General features: G+C 49.5%; 1 protein-coding gene across 1 annotated transcript in view; it reads right to left on the bottom strand.

Moving 5' to 3' along the window:
- Nucleotides 1-9,441: 9,441 nt before the first annotated feature.
- Nucleotides 9,442-15,722, bottom strand: part of LRRN2 (leucine rich repeat neuronal 2) — a 70,693-nt gene continuing 64,412 nt past the window's right edge. Inside the window, exon 2 of the mRNA XM_007988795.3 lies at nt 9,442-15,199. Coding sequence (XP_007986986.3) covers nt 12,832-14,973 — 2,142 coding nt within the window. The 5' untranslated portion in view covers nt 14,974-15,199 and the 3' untranslated portion in view covers nt 9,442-12,831. The remainder of the gene's footprint in view (nt 15,200-15,722) is intronic.

Here is a 15,722-nt window from a genome sequence, read left to right as displayed (position 1 = left end):
CACTCAGTTCAAATTTTTTCCTAATTTCCCTTATCCTTGGCCTGTGGATTGTTTAGAATTTGTTATTTGGTTCCCAGATATTTAGGGATTTTCTAGTTACCTTTCTGTTATTGATTTCTAATTTATTTCCACTGTGGTCAGGGAATATATTTAGTGTGACATAAATCCTTTTAAATTTATTGAGTTTTATTTTATGGCCCAGAAGATGATCTCTCGATACAAGTTTCATGTAGACTTGAAAAGAACGTGTCCTCTGTTATTGGATGGAGTGTCCTTGAAATGTTCATTAGGTAAGTTGGTTGATAGTGTTCAAATCTTCTATATCCTTGCTGATTTTCTGACTACTTGTTCTATCAACTATTGAAAGAGGATATTAAAATCTCTGACTATAACTGTGAGTTGGATTTGTCCATTTCTCCTTGCAGGTCAATCAGTTTTTGCTTCATGTATTTTGGAGCTCTGTTAAAAGTTACATAAATGCTTAGAATAGGTGTACAATAAGGAACTATTCAACCTAAGTATTAATTGAGAAAGTTGAGAAACCAGGGTCTAGGGCTAATTATTACCCACTAAGGAAGCAAGACTCTTGTATGTACTTTATCTAATGCCCCATGAATCATGGAGCTTTCTAGTCTGGCCTGTAGGAACAGGCGCCATTCCCAGCTTGTGTGAGTGTTGAGCACTGTTCCTTTTCATTCTTTTTTTTTTTTTTTTTTTTTTTTTTTTTTGAGACAGGGTCTGTTGCCCAGGCGCGAGTGCAGTGGTGCAATCATCACTGCAGCCTTGACCTCCTGGGCTTCAGCCTCCTCCCACCTCAGCCTCCTCCCACCTCAGCCTCTCAAGTGGCTAGGACTACAAGCATGTGCCACTGTGCCCAGCTAAACTTTCATCCTTTTTTCTTCTTCTTTCTTTTTTTTTTGAGATGGAGTCTTACTCTGTCACCTAGGCTGGAGTGCACTGGTGAGATCTCAGCTCACTGCAACCTCTGCCTCCCGAGCTCAAGCGATTCTCCTACCTCAGCCTCCCAAGCAGTTGGGACTACAGGTGTAGTTCAGCTTATTTTTGTAATTTTTGTAGAGATGGGGTTTCACCATGTTGGCTAGGCTGGTCTCAAACTCCTGACCTCAGGTGATCTGCCCTCCTCACTCTCCCAAAGTGCTGGAATTACAGGTGTGAGCCACCATGCCCGGCAAACTTTCATCCTTCCAGATGATTCTTTCCCCAGCTTCACATAGATTCCTGACCTACATGTGCTGATTGGTACTCAGCTGAATACGTAAGGTAGGGGGGTCTCTTTAGATCTCCACATTCTCTCACTGTGCAGTGCTTTCCCTCCAGTTTTCTTTCCTGTGAATTCTAGCTGCCTTGTAGCTAGAATCTCATCATTGTCTCCTCCACTCAGGGAATCCATCGGGCCCCACTTGGGCCCCTCCTGCCTACCTGGAAGGGGACCTGGAAACTCCCTTAAGACAGTAAGCTGGGGCAATCACAGGAGTGACCTTGTTTCTTTCCCGTCTCTCAGGGATTCTTGCCTTTCATTATCTGGTGCACTGTGTCTCATAAATGTTTGTTTCATAGATTTTGTCGGTTTTGGGTTGTTTTAGGTGGGAGGGTAAATCCTGTCTCTCTTACTCCATTTTGGTGGAAGGCCAGTCTCTTTGGATTTGGTAGACCAATTTTCAGATGCTGTGTGGAACCTGGGGCAAACCAAACAGGAGAATCCCAGTGGAGATCCTGAAGCTTTGTTTGTTTCTTTTTTCTTTCCTCTTTTTTTCTTTTTTTTTTTGAGACGGAATCTTGCTCCCAGGCTGGAGTGCAGTGGCACAACTGCAACCTCGGACTCCCGGGTTGAAGCAATTCTCCTGCCTCAGCCTCCTGAGTAGCTGGGACTACAGGTGCATGCCACCATGCCCGGCTAATTTTTAAAAATATTTTTAGTAGAGACAGGGTTTCACCATATTGGCCAGGCTGGTCTCGAACTCCTGACCTTGTGATTCACCCACCTCGGCCTCCCAAAGTGCTGGGATTACAGGCATGAGCCATCATCCAGATTCACCCTTTCTTTCTTTCTCTTTCTTTCTTTCTTTCTTTCTTTCTTTCTTTCTTTCTTTCTTTCTTTCTTTCTTTCTTTCTTTCTTTCTTTCTTCTTTCTTTCTTTCTTCTTTATTCTCTTTCTTTCTCTTTCTTTCTTTCTTTCTCTTTCTTTCTTTCTTTCTTTCTTTCTTTCTTTCTTTCTTTCTTTCTTTCTTTCTTTCTTTCTTTCTTTCTTTCTTTCTTTCTTTCTTTCTTTCTTTCTTTCTTTTCTTTCCTTCCTTCCTTCCTTCTTACACGGTTTCACTCTTGTTGCCTAGGCTGGAGTGCAATGGCACGATCTTGGCTCACTGCAACCTCCACCTCCTGGGTTCACGCGATTCTCCGGCCTCAGCTGCCGGAGTAGCTGGAATTACAGGGGCCCACCACCATGCCTGGCTACTTTTTGTATTCTTAGTGGACACAGGGTTTCACCATGTTGACCAGGCTAGTCTTGAACTTCTGACCTCAGGTGATCCATCCACCTTGCTGTCCCAAAGTGCTGGGATTACAGGCGTGAGCTACCACGTGTGGCAGTTAATTTTCATAGAGGGTACTTCTGTACTTTGATGGGATTAATGCACCCTTGATTTTTAGGCTGTATTTTCTCCTTACCACGGAAGGAATCTGGATAGCTGCAGTCTATTCATGTGGGAGGCCAAGCCTGGGATGAGGAGCTTCCAGAGTTTAGAGCTAACGAGTGGGGGTAACAGGGCAGTGGGTTTCAGTTGTCTAAGGAAGAACTTTCTAACAAGTAGCATTGTTAAGCTGGATGGGCTGCCTTGTGAAGTGATGTGCTTTCTGTCACTTAAAGTATGGATGCTGGCAAGAGATAATGGGGAGGTTGTAAAGACAACTGCTGTGGTGGGTGGGAGGTGGGGCTAGAGGACCCTTCGGAATCTGAGAGTCTATTACTCTACATCTTTTGTTCTTTGTTACCAACTCCTGAGGACAGCACTGGATTTGACTCATCCCTGCATCCCCCGGGCACTTTGTGGGTGCCTTAATGGCAGCTGGGTTGATGATGACTGAGTGAAGGAGTGCCTGAGTGGATGAGCCACTAAGTGAATGAACCAGAGCTCATCTTCCATGTGGTCCTCAGCATCCACTCTAGAAGCCAAAACCAAGGTTAGGCTTCACTCAGGTCTTCCTATGGGAGCCAGAGTGAGAGATGGGACCCTGGGGAAGGAGGAGGAGAGGGAGGCTCTCAGGATGGGGGTGGCTGGGTAGTTTATAAAGGGCATTATAAATTTACTGAGTACTTAATTCAGTGACTCTCAACCTTGGCTGCATATGTAAGTCACCTGGGAGCTTTTCAAAAAGTGGTAATGTACGTATCTCACCCCTAGAGACCTGGATTTAATTGGTCTGCAGTGCTGAGCATCTGGATTTTTTAAAGCTCCCAGGTGATTCTAATGCACAGCCAAGGTTGAGACCCACTACCTTACTATGTGCCAGGTGCTTTACATGTTTTCTCACTTAATCTTCACAACAAGTTCATGAGTTAGGTCACTAGCTCTTGGTGTAGTCGCTGAACCAGCAGTCGCTTGGGAACTTGTGTTAGAAATGCAAATTTCCAAGCCCCCCTCCAGACTTAGGGAATTGGAAACTCGGAGATGAAGCCCAGCAATCTGTGTTTTCGCCACCCTCCAGGTGCTTCTGATGTGTGCTCAAGTTTGAGAACCATTGAGTAAGGTAGTAGCCACCTGTGGGTGAGGTGGGGAGGTTTGGTTACTAGCCCAAGGGTGTTACAGTAAGGGACAGTAAGTACAAAGCTGAGACACACCATACTGCTTGTGGGGAGGTCACTAGGGTCTCTTGATAGCCCTTGGTTGACTCTTTCTCCTCCTCTTCAGTTGGTAGCAAAATTTAGCTCCATCTGGAGCTCAGTTGCTCTTGCCCTGGGGAAGCAAAGGGTAGACCACCCCAGGATTCACTCTAAAACAGTTTTATTAGGTGCTGAAAATAGCTTCTGGCAGATGGTGTGTGTAGAATGGGGGACTGGAGCAGAGCTGCACATGACATCTACAAAGTTGTGTGTGTTTGTGCGAGCACATGTACGTGCACGTGTGAACACAGCCCATGTATTTGCATGTGTGCATGGTGGGGTCAGAGAGGTTGAGGAATTGGGGCAGGGGCATAAAGGAGAAACAGAACAGGATGGGTGATTCTAATCTACCCAAGATTAAAGAAGAGAAGAGCTTTAGACTAGGTTTCTCAGGGCACTAGGCTGAATCCACTGCCCTCACTGGGCACATGGTGGTGGGACAGGTGTTGACTGGCTGAGTGAGCTCTAATGTGGTTCTCAGGAGTCAGAGACCCATGGATGATGTGGGGGATTGCAGTGAAATTCCAGAAAGCTTGGAGGTTTTGATGGGCTGAAAGCTTGAAGGTTAAGAGCTGACATAGGAGCCTTTGTTTTGCAAATGAAAACACTGGGAATTCACTTCATTTTCCTTATTTTAAAGGAAATGTCTATATACATAAATCTGGGTCCCATTTAGGTGTAGAGATGGTGAATGTTCATCAATCTAAACCTCCCTGGCAGACCCTCAAATTGTTGTGGGTGGTTCTGTTTCCCTTGGCAACTCCCAGCTGTAGTCTCGAATCCTGCAGCTGTATGATTCTTACACCCTTTAATGCAGTAGTTCTTGACCTTTCTGGGTTTTGGACCTGTTTCCAAATCTTATTAAATCTAAAGTGCCCTCTCTCCGAAATTTTACATCTACATGTACACAGAAAAATTGGTCAGCAATTCATGGAAGTCCATCTTTGACCCACTGACTCTAGTGGAGGGCTCTGAGAAAAATGGCCACCTGTCTTCCAGTGATCCTTAATTCAGCCCTTCCCTGAGTCAGGAGACCTGGGTTCTAGTTCTTCCTCCATCACTCACTGTAAAATGAATGGAGATAATGGTATTTGAGCCATTAGAAGGTAGGGGCCTAAACCAGATGTCTCCTTGAGGCTGGCTTCAGCTGAAAGAGCTTGGATTTTACCGATCAATGGTCTTAGAGCTCTGGAATGGTGAAGCACACACTCAGCTGTGGCTCCTCTGCCTAGCTCAGAGCCACCCCCATGCATCCTGGGACCACCCTGTGGGCTCTTGCTTCTGCCTGCCACACACACAGCTCCTATAATCCCCATTGGTGTAAGCGATACCATCTCTTCTTTATCCTCTGTAGTTAGCCCCTGATTGTTTCTGTTGAGTGTTACACACCCCTGAGAGGAGTATATGCCATCCACATCCTTGTTCTTTATGTAGAAGGTAGCGCGGTAACTGAACAGGGCATGAGAATTCGGAGTGAGAGGACCTGGGTTCAAACTCCAGCTCTAACCTTATTAGTCGTGTGACCTTGGTATGTTATTTAAATATTTCAAGTCTCAGTCTCTTTATCTATAAAATGGGGATGATAATATCTGTTGGGCCTAACTTATTGAGCTATTACTAAGAGCAAGTGAGAAGGTCAATATCAATGAGCTTAGCCGTCCTCCAGAATAGACCACACATGATCCTTTTCACATAGGTTGAGTCTGGGTCTTTCTTCCTCCCTTGCAGGCTGGCAGCCTGGCCCTTTTGATTCATAAGGGAGGCAACTAAAAGTTAAGGAATAGCTCCTTAGCGTTTTCCCAACCTATTAGTGTTCTGTCATGAAGGAAATTGCCATTTTCAAGCAATGGCTCTTTCAGAGCTCTGAGACATCCAGAAGCAACACAAACCAGGTCTCTTTAAGTGTGCAGTGGCACTGAAGGTAGGAGAAGGAAACTATGGTGACTGGAAATTTCTACAACCAGCTGGAGGGTTCTTTGGCTGGGGGCTGTAGATAAAGGAACCAAGAGAAACACAAAGGTTTGGAGTATGTGGTGGAGGTGGAGGGTGGGAGTACTGATTCATGTCTATAACAGGGCCATGGAAGGTCAAGAAGAGGCAGAAACAGCATTTGGATGAGGATAAAGGAGAATGGCTTGGGAGGGCATTGTGTATGAGAATGACACAGGCCACTTGGCTAGAAGGAGACCATGGAGACCACGTTTTCTCATCAATGCTATAAAACAGGCATGTAGATTAGGAAGCAGTGAGGGGAGACTCCTGCCATCTAGGTGCTTGTTTGGTGCAGGGCTGAGCTCAGCGTTAAGCCTCTGATGAGTTCCTGACTTGCCCAGCTGACATCTAAGCTCAAAAGCAAAGGAAGCCCATGGGCAAAAGCTGTTCTGGACTTAATTCTGACCAACAAAAGAGAACTCATTGTTGAGGAGAGTGATCAGAGCCTCCAGAGGAAGCCACTACAGAATTTTAGAGTTGATAGGATTCAGGGGATGAAAAGGTGAGAATACAGAGTCAGACTTCTACAAAGCATGCTTCAAAACTTCAGAGAATGGAATCATCAGCTATGGTTCTCAAGAGAATATAGTTCAAGAGGTTTTAAAACTGAAGTCCTGACAATAAAGTCGCAAATTATCCTGAGTTAAAAAAAAAAAAAAAAAAAAAAAAAAGGGGGGCAGCCTCTAAAAATAAAAGTGGCTGCACAGGGAGCTCTCCAGTGCACACAGATCTTAGAAGTCCTTCTGCTCTCCAAAAACTTTTCACATACTTTGAAAGTACATACTTTTTTTTTTTTTTTTTTTTTGAAGTTTTCAGACAGAGTCTTGCTCTGTCACCAGGCTGGAGTGCAGTGGCTCAATCTCAGCTCACTGTAACCTCTGCTTCCTGGGTTCAAGCAATTCTCCTACCTCAGTCTCCCATGTAGCTGGGATTACAGACGCCTGCCACCAAGCCCAGCTAATTTTTGTATTTTAGTAGAGAAGAGGTTTTGTCTTGTTGGCCAGGCTGGTCTCGAACTCCTGACCTCAGGTGATCTGCCTGCCTCAGCGTCCAAAAGTGCTGGGATTACAGACGTGAGCCATTGTGCCCGGCCGAAAGCATGTAAATTTGAATACAGTAGGGTAGAGTAGTGAAAACAGGGCCTTTGGAATCAGACAGCATTTGAATTCTGGGTCTGCCACCTACTAGCTGTGCAACCTTGGATGGATGAATCATTTAACTTTTTTGAGCTCTAATATCTAAATCTGTAAAATGGGGATAATTGTACCCACTTGATAAGGTAGCTGTGAATGAAATGAAATGGCACCTGTGAAATTCCTACTACAGTGGCTTGCATGTAGTAAGTGCTTCATCAATATTAGCATTATTGCCATTCTACAAAATATTGGAGATGTTCTTAAACAAAGGGTAACTGCAAAAGAATAGTGCAAATGGGTAAGAATATACTGGATGGGTTAACGGACAGGTTGCTCTGACACTTGTGAAAGCTATGAAGAACACACAAGAATTCTTTGGGTAAAATCATCAAGCAGGAAGGCGGACGTCATGCCTGGACCTGTCAAAGTGTTGTTGATGCTGATGGAAGAGCAGGATAATGACTTGCGTGTGTCACTGCTGTCTCCCTTGGAATGATGTGCTTTAACAACAAACACAATTAAGATGGAGTTGAAGGCCAATCAAGATCATTCCTCACCACCTTAAGTGAGTGTCATTCTCACTGCAGGGCACTGATAGAGCTTACAAATGTGGTGGCGGAGGCTTGATCTACATGAACTACTTAGGATAAGTACTTTGAAAAATCATGGGGAAACGGAGAGGAGTCAGAAGCCTGCAAAAGGGCAAATGTGGCTTCAATTTTCAAAAACAGGGGAAGGATAGACTTAGAAAGTACAAAGGTGCATTTAGCGTCCATCCTGGCAAAGTTCTAGAGGAAATTATTTAACTGAGGTGACAGTCCTGGTAGCCTCTCATCTGGCCTCTTCACTTCTGCCCTTGTGCACCCCAGACTCCCATGTTCTGTTCTCAGTCTAGCAACCAGAGGGATCCCTTTAAGTCAAATCACACCTTGTCTGCTCCGACCTCTCCATGGGCTCCCCCTCTTACTGAAAGGAAAAGCCAGTCCTTCCAGTGGTCTACAGGGCCCAATACCGCCACCTGCTGCTTCTCTGACAGCAGGTCTCTCGGGTACTTTTCCTCCACCCCGTCTTGCTCTGGCCATGCTAGCCTCCTTGCTCTTGGCCTTCACTCTTGCCATTCTCTCTGCCTGGATCACTCTTCCTCCAGACAACTGCTTAGTTCACTCCCCCATGTCTTTGCTGAAATGTTAACCTTCTCAATGAGGCCTTTTATGACCACCCAATCGAGGCCCCACTTACCTTTCCTGACATTTTTTTCCTCCCTAGTACTTATCCCCATTCAACATATTATATATTTTTACTTAATTCTCCTGTTCATCAATGTTCTTGCCTTACTAAAATGCAAGGTCTCCAGTCTCTGAGACTTTTGTTTGTATTCTTAGTTCATAGAACAGCACCTATCGCATGGTCATCTTCATTAAATATTTGTTGGTTGGAAGGGAGGGAGGAAGATGGCTTGGGTAGACTTAGAGTTCACTAGACAAGGTGACCAACCATCCCAGTTTCCCCAGGACTGAGAGAGTTCCCGAAACATGGGACTTTCAGTGCTAAGATCAGGAAAGTCCCAACTGGTCCCCTACACTAGACCAGTCGTTCTTCTCTACTTCTGTGAAACGGTGATTAGACCGATGGTTCCCAGGAATGCCACACACTCATCACATCCTCATTTCAGCTCAGCCTCTCACAAAGTCTATCCTGATAACCCTACAGATGAGATGCAGAAATACAGGCTGCAAGATAGTGTATTTGGGTGGTTTGTAGCTAGCTGAGCGGCCACATCAGACATGTTGATTAATGGACCCATGTCAGGCTGGCGGGAAGGCTGCAGTGGTGAGCTGCGGAACTGTCTCCGGGCCCATTTCTGCTCTGTGACCTATCTGAGCAGTGAATGAGGACACAGAAGGCAGGACTGAATTTGCCAGTGCACTAGGGAGGGAAAACTAATACGCTCAACAAATTGGGTTAGGTTTTGAAATCATTTCAATAGAAATAAACGATAGGCCATAAGCTTAAAATTTAAACAGAAGTATCATTTTCTTTCTTTCTTTTTTGAGATGCAGTCTTGCTGTGTTGCCCAGGCTGGAGTGCAGTGGCGCAATCTTGGCTCACTGCAACCTCTGCCTCCCGGGTTCCAGTGATTCTCCTGGCTCAACCTCCCGAGTAGATGGGATTACAGGTGCCTGCTACCACGCATGGTTAATTTTTTTTTGTATTTTTAGTAGAGATGGGGTTTCACCATGTCACCAGGCTCGTCTCAAACTCCTGACCTCAGGTGATCTGCCCTCCTTGGCCTCCCAAAGTGCTGGGATTACAGGCATGAGCCACTGCTCCTGGTTGTAAGTATTATTTCCTATTTAGGATTAAAAGAAAAAAAAAAGCAATCTGAAATGTACAGAAGACACCAGGCTTAATAGCTGTTTTGTTTTAAACCCAGTACATTTATTTGCCCACACGCCTGGTCTAGTGTTGAAGCTAAGACTTCAAATGTCACCTGTTAGGCTGTGTTAATGGACACCTAGAGCCAGAGGAGGGCAGGGGATGGTCCCACAGTCCTTCCTCCTGCTCAAAACACACCAGAGCCACATGTCCAGCTCTGTACCAGGGCAGAGGCTGCTCAGGGTCAGCTGCTCCATTTCTGGCTATTCCAGGACACAGCAACCCACAGAGTGCCTTGTCCTCCCTCTCTCCAACTGGGGAGTATCCTTGCGGTGTCATCTCTGTTTACAGAAGAGATGCCCTGAGCTACTTTCCTTTCCCCACCTCACCTAACTGATCTGGTGTAGCCTAACAGTTCAGGACCTGGGGATTCAGGTGAGACACAGATTAAGTCCCCATAACTGACATTTTCTTCTGAGAAGAAAGCATTCACATTCAAGGGTTTGAGCAGCTGTGAACCCCACAGCAGCTGAGACGCCACAGTGCATCAAGTACAGGCACATGGCATCTGGGAGCCAGAGCTGCATTCCCTGACTTGGATGATTTCGGCCTTTCTCCAGGGTCTCACAGCTTACAATCATTCTATAACTGAGGAGTCTGGTGGAAACGGGGGTAGCAAACAGATCAGAGCAGGCACATGGTCCTCTGGGGCTGGGAATACTCCCTCTTTCTACCTTCCAACTGCAGGCACATGTACAGGTCTTTTGAGCCTGAGAGATCTAAAGCCTTGGGACCTCTGGATCTGCAGGTGGTCCCTGTTTTGGTGGCTACTGACTGACCAGGGGCTCTTGGGTAAGTTCTGGGGTGGCAGTGGAGGCGGTGATGGGAGGGTGTTACAGGCTCCACAGGCTCTTACAGGGCTCAGGAGCTTATTTAAGGGAACACCTTGATTCTCCACGTCTCATGGGCCAGAGAAGAAAGGCAGCACTGTGGACCTTCTGGGAGGAAAGAAGAGGCGTTGATTTCTGACTCCAGTTTTCCATGATCAGCACAGGCTCTGTCCCACCTCCTCCCTACAGAGCTTCTGGATCCTGGAGGATAGAGAACAGGCTAAATTGCACAGGCCAGCTCCAGTCCATTGGCAGGGCTGCCTAGAACATGGCTGTGATGATCCCAAAGCTCATCAGCAGAGAACCCTGTGGGGTGCCAGGGGTGTCTGCCAGGGTGCTGCAGGGAAAGGGGAGCATGTGTGTAGATGTAGAAAGAATCTCTGCCTTTCCCTCCCCTAAAGAACATATAACATGGCCATGCAGAAAAGCACTCGTGAAAGGAGCTGCTGACCTCAGGGCAGTGTATCATTGAAATGGGGGCTGAGCAACCCATCAGAAGAGTGGGGAGGAGGGATCATCCTCCAGCCCCTTTCCAACTCTCTTCTGGAGCCATAAGTGACAACACTGTCTATGAAAAAGCTGAGGCCTGGAGCAGAAGAAGTGAAAAATCCCAGCTACTGTAGGCCTATGCCCAGTGGTTCTCAAAGTGTTGTCCCCAGTCTAACAGCATCAGTGTCACCTGAAAACTTGTTAGACATCCAGGTTCTCAGTTGTTACCCAGCTCTAGTAGATGGGAAACTCTGGGGGCAGGACCAGCTATCTATGTTTAACAAGCCCCATAGGTGACTGATGTAGCCTTGAGTGAGGACCTCAGCCAAAAGGAAGAAGGCTCCTACTGTGGCTGTTTGCTGATGGTCTTCACAGAGCCTGCTCTCTTTGAGCTTCCTGAGAGAGGGACGCTACCCTCGCTTAGGTGGGCACTCCAGATCCATGGGGCCTCATGCTCTGTTACTGGTCTGGCTTCCGCCCATGTATACATTTGCAGTCTTGATGGTGGCTTAGGATCTGCTTCCAACAAGTCTGCCAAATGTACTCGGTAACACAGGGGGACCCTCCAAATGTGCATTGCTTTCTGTCAGTCTCAGGAAACCCATTCCCTTCCCAGCCTATCTCAGAAACTGAGAGTGGTGTCTCAGTGGCCTCTGGCTCTGGCACGGCCCCTTGATGGGCCCAGAGTGGCCCCTCTGCCCTTGGCTCTGATGGCTTCCCAACAGATGTTCCTCTTCACATGTAGTCCTAATAACTCAATCAGTTTAAAAACGAAAAAACTAAAAAAGCAAACCATGCTTATTGCAAATTATACTGAAATGAAACAGACAGATAAAATGCAGTAATTTCCTTATCCCATAGCCCTCCTCTCCCTAAATCCTCTATCACCCCACGCCCTGCTCCTGCCCTAGCGAGCCAAAGTTCTTGCTGTCTTGATGATTTGCAATTCTCTGCATGACTCTGCCTCTTGGGTTTGTTTAATTAGAAATAGGCTGGGAAGTGCTTCCTATGCTCTGGCATGTTAATTGCTTATCAGAGAAGGAGAAGGGGTGACAGCATTTGGTGATGGAAATTTCCGCTCTCCCCATCTCAGGGTTTGTCTCCATGGTTCTCTCCCACCCCTCTCCTTGCTTCCTGCGCTCTGCCTCCCTCCCTTCCTCACTCTGGTCATTGTCACAGCCACGGAGACTCTTGGGGGCCAGAAGCAGGCCCAGGGGCCAGAATTCAAACTGAAAAGGAAAAACTGTCCCCTCTTTCACCCTGTCCCTTTTCTTGTCCATCTTCTCATATCCCAGCTGGCCGCCATGCCCAGCTGGCTCCGAGGAGATTCCAGAGCAGAGCTCCTTAACTGCACCAGTACTCAGAGGATTATTTTCCTTTCATTCCTTTCCCCCGTATTATTGTTATTATTTACTTTTATTTTTTACAAAACAGGAGAAAAGAGTGAATCGGGTTGGGGGAGGTGACACATTTCTCCACAAAGGTACAAAATTGCCTATAGAAAGTCAGCTTCGGAATGCCGAGCCCGGGCTGCTGAGATGAGGCGTTCCTGGGCATCCCTCTCCCAAATGTCCTTCGGATCTGGCTGGGGTCACTCCCACATTGAGGGCAGCCTCCCCGAGGTGAGATGGAGAGGCCTCCTTTAGCCCTTGCCCAGGAGGTACAAGAGCAAGCGACTGAGACTGTACAGAGAAAGAGAAGAGGAAGGGGTGCAGCCCAGGGACACAGGCGGGGGACAGCCAAGCCAGGCCCAGGAGCCTCTGGGCAGGGAGAAGATGGGGAGGCAGGCGGCTCTAGCCAGAGTCCCTCCTGTTCCTTGGAGATGTTCCTCAGAATGGCAGCAGAGGTGCCCCTAGGAGGTAAGGACAACTTTGTGGAGGCCGCAGAAGCACCCCCAGGGCTGTAAAGCCCCATCTGTCTTGGCCCAGCTGCCAGGCCTCAAGCACGTGGGTCCATGTCCCTTTCCTGGCAGGGCATCTGGCCCAGACTGCTTCTCTTTTGGTAAAAAGTAGTCCTAGTGGTTTCTCTACTGCTGAGAACAGGCTGAGCTTCAAGAATTTTGAGACAATGGTGGTGACAGTGTCTCCCCTTCTGAGGATCTGGGCAGCTTCCTCCCTGGATTCCAGGGCAGGACGAGGGGAGCAGACACAACCCGGACAGAAGGGGCACTCCAGCCCCAGAAAGCCCAGGCTGGAGGGAGAGGCCGCCTCCCACCCACCCCCTTCCTGGGTTGGCCTGTGCCAAGGTGGGCCGCTAGCCCAGCTGCCAGGAGGAGGACAGCGAGAGCCAGGATGGCAATGAGCCCAGGACGGTCCCCTAAGGCTCTGTGGCAAGAAGTGGCCTCTTTGGTCCTGGCCCATACACAAGCCAACTGGGTGTGGGCATCAGCAAAGGCCACTTGCAGGCAGGCCCAGTACTCCGTGGCCTGAAGGAGGCGGGTAATGTTGTAGCTGTGGGTTCCCCGAGGCAGGCGGGCCAGAGCTGTGGCCCCCTGGCCCCGGAGGGAGGAGGCGCTGGACCAGGTGAGGTTGGTGGACACTGTGTTGGGTGGGGTGACCCAAGATAGCAGGATGTGATAGGGGTGGGTCTCCTGCACCCGGAGCTCCAGCCCCCGTCCTTCGTCCCTGCCTGGCTGGAGGAGAGCACGGCCCACAACCACACTAACCGTCTTAGTGTCAGCCCCCACCAGGTTCTGGGCCACACAGGTGTACAGCCCTGCCTCTTCCGCTGTCACCCTCCGCAGCTCCAGGGTCCCCTCGGGGTACACCCGGTACCTCCTGCCTGCATGGGCAGGTGTCAGTCGAAACCCGGCTGGAGTGACCCAGTAGATCTCGGGTTCGGGTTCGGCCAGTGCCCGGCAATGCAGCACCATGCTCTCTCCGCTGGCTACTTGGAGGCGTGGGGGGAAGCTTCGGGGGGAGATGAGGGGCAAACAGTGGTCCGTCATCTCCCGGAAGGGCACCTCACGGACTGGGCGGCGCTGGAGGTCCGGAGGCTCCGCGCATAGGGTGGATTGCGGCTCGATGAAGCGGACACGGGTGCCTGTGGCATTGGCCCAGCGGATGACACAGTCACAGCGGATGGGGTTGCCGTGGAGACCTACCTCCTGCAGGTTGGGCAGGGACTCCACTGTCTGCTGGTGCAAGGCACTGAGAGCGTTGTTGTTGAGCATGAGGGTCTCCATCTGGGGCAGGTGGTGGAAGGCGCGGGGGTGGATGAAGGACAGCCGTGGGTTATTGGTGATGTCCAGCTTGGTCAGCTCGGGGAGGTTCACCAGGGCGAACTTGTCGATGGAGACCAGCTCCTCCATGTTGTTCAGCCCCAGCTCCTTGAGGTGCAGCATGTTGGCAAAGTCCCCCGGCCCTACTCGCTGGAGCGGGTTCTTGTTGAGGTCTAGGAACTTGAGCCCGGGCACCTGTTCCAGTGCCCGCCTGGGCACCCGGGCCAGCTGGTTGTCATAGAAGGAGAGGCTCTCCAGGCTTTGCAGCCCCTCCAGGGCATAGTCGGAGATCTCCCGCAGGTTCATGCCTGCTAGCACCAGGCTACGCAGGTTGGCCAGGGGCCGGAAGTTCATGTCCAGGATGGCATCTACCTTGTTGCCGCCAATCATGAGTATCTCCAAGTTGGGCAGCATTTCGAACCAGCGGCTGTCAATGGCCCTCAGCAGGTTGGAGTTGAGGTGCAGCCTCAGCAAGTTGCTGAGGCCGGAAAAGGCCCTGGGGGCAATGCGGTAGAGCTGGTTGTGGTTGAGATAGAGTTCCTGTAGGCTGGCCAGCCCTGCAAAGCTGTGGTCCTCCAGCCGGGTCAGCTGGTTCTCCTCTAGGTGCAGGCTCAGCAGCTGGGGCAGGGCATGGAAATCACAGTCTCGGGCATCCGAAAAGCTGTTCTGGGAGAGGTCCAGCTCTGTGAGATTGGCCAGGTAGCCCAGCTCACTCTGGTCCACACGGACAATGCTGTTGCTCTGCAGGAGCAGGGTCTGTGTGCCTGCGGGGAGCGCTGGGGGGACCGCCGTCAGGAATAGGTCATTGCAGTCCACAGTGGTAGCCTCACGGTAGGATGAGCGGGGCGTATACCAGGGCCGGATCTGGCAGGCACACTGAGGGGGGCAGGGCACACGCCAGGGTACCACGGGCACAGCGGCAGTGGCACCAGCCACCCAAGCTAGCAAGAGGGGGGCCACGAGGAGCCTCATGGTGGAGCTGCAGGGCAGGGGACCATTCACGAGAAGAGTCTGGAGTCCTGCTCTTCGTGTGTTGCAGGATAAGGGTCAGCAACCCTGCCAGGGCCCAAGGAACCACCCTCCCAGGGCAGTCATTCTACACCGGGTGCCACTTCTTGCCCTCCTGGATATGGCTTGTCTTCCTTGTCCACTGGGGCTGGGCCTGCTCACTCATTGCCAGGCCCCATCAGGGGCAGCCCTGGAAGAAGAGGATGCAGAGTTAAGGAGGTTGCAGAGAAGCAGTATCTACCCCTCCTCCCATGTTTGTTTGTTTGTTTAAAACAGAGTCTCATTCTGTCACCCAGGCTAGAGTGCAGTGGCACACTCAGCTCACTGCATCCTCCGCCTCCTGGATTCAAGCGATTCTCTTGGCTCAGCCTCCCAAATAGCTGGGATTACAGGCATGTGCCACCACCCCTGGCTAACTTTTGTATTTTTAGTAGAGACGGGGTTTCTCCATGTGGGCCAGGCTGGTCTTGAACTCCTCACCTCAAGTGATCTGCCCACCTCAGTCTCCCAAAGTGCTGGGATTACAGGTGTGAGTCACTGCGCCTGGCCCCTCCCATATTTTTTGACTCAACAAGCCAAAAGAGCTGCAGAGGTCATGGCCAGGACCGTCCTCAAGGTTTTAGTGTCCTTTTCTATGACCTACTCACAGAGCAAGTGACTGTGAGTCTTCAGTGAAGGAGAGGAAGGTGTGTGTGTGTGTGTGTGTGCACATG

The sequence above is a fragment of the Chlorocebus sabaeus genome, chromosome 25 (assembly GCF_047675955.1).
Source record: "Chlorocebus sabaeus isolate Y175 chromosome 25, mChlSab1.0.hap1, whole genome shotgun sequence".
Classification (NCBI taxonomy): Eukaryota; Metazoa; Chordata; class Mammalia; order Primates; family Cercopithecidae; genus Chlorocebus; species Chlorocebus sabaeus.
Note: the sequence above shows the minus strand (reverse complement) of the source record. Positions and strands in the feature narration are given on the sequence as shown.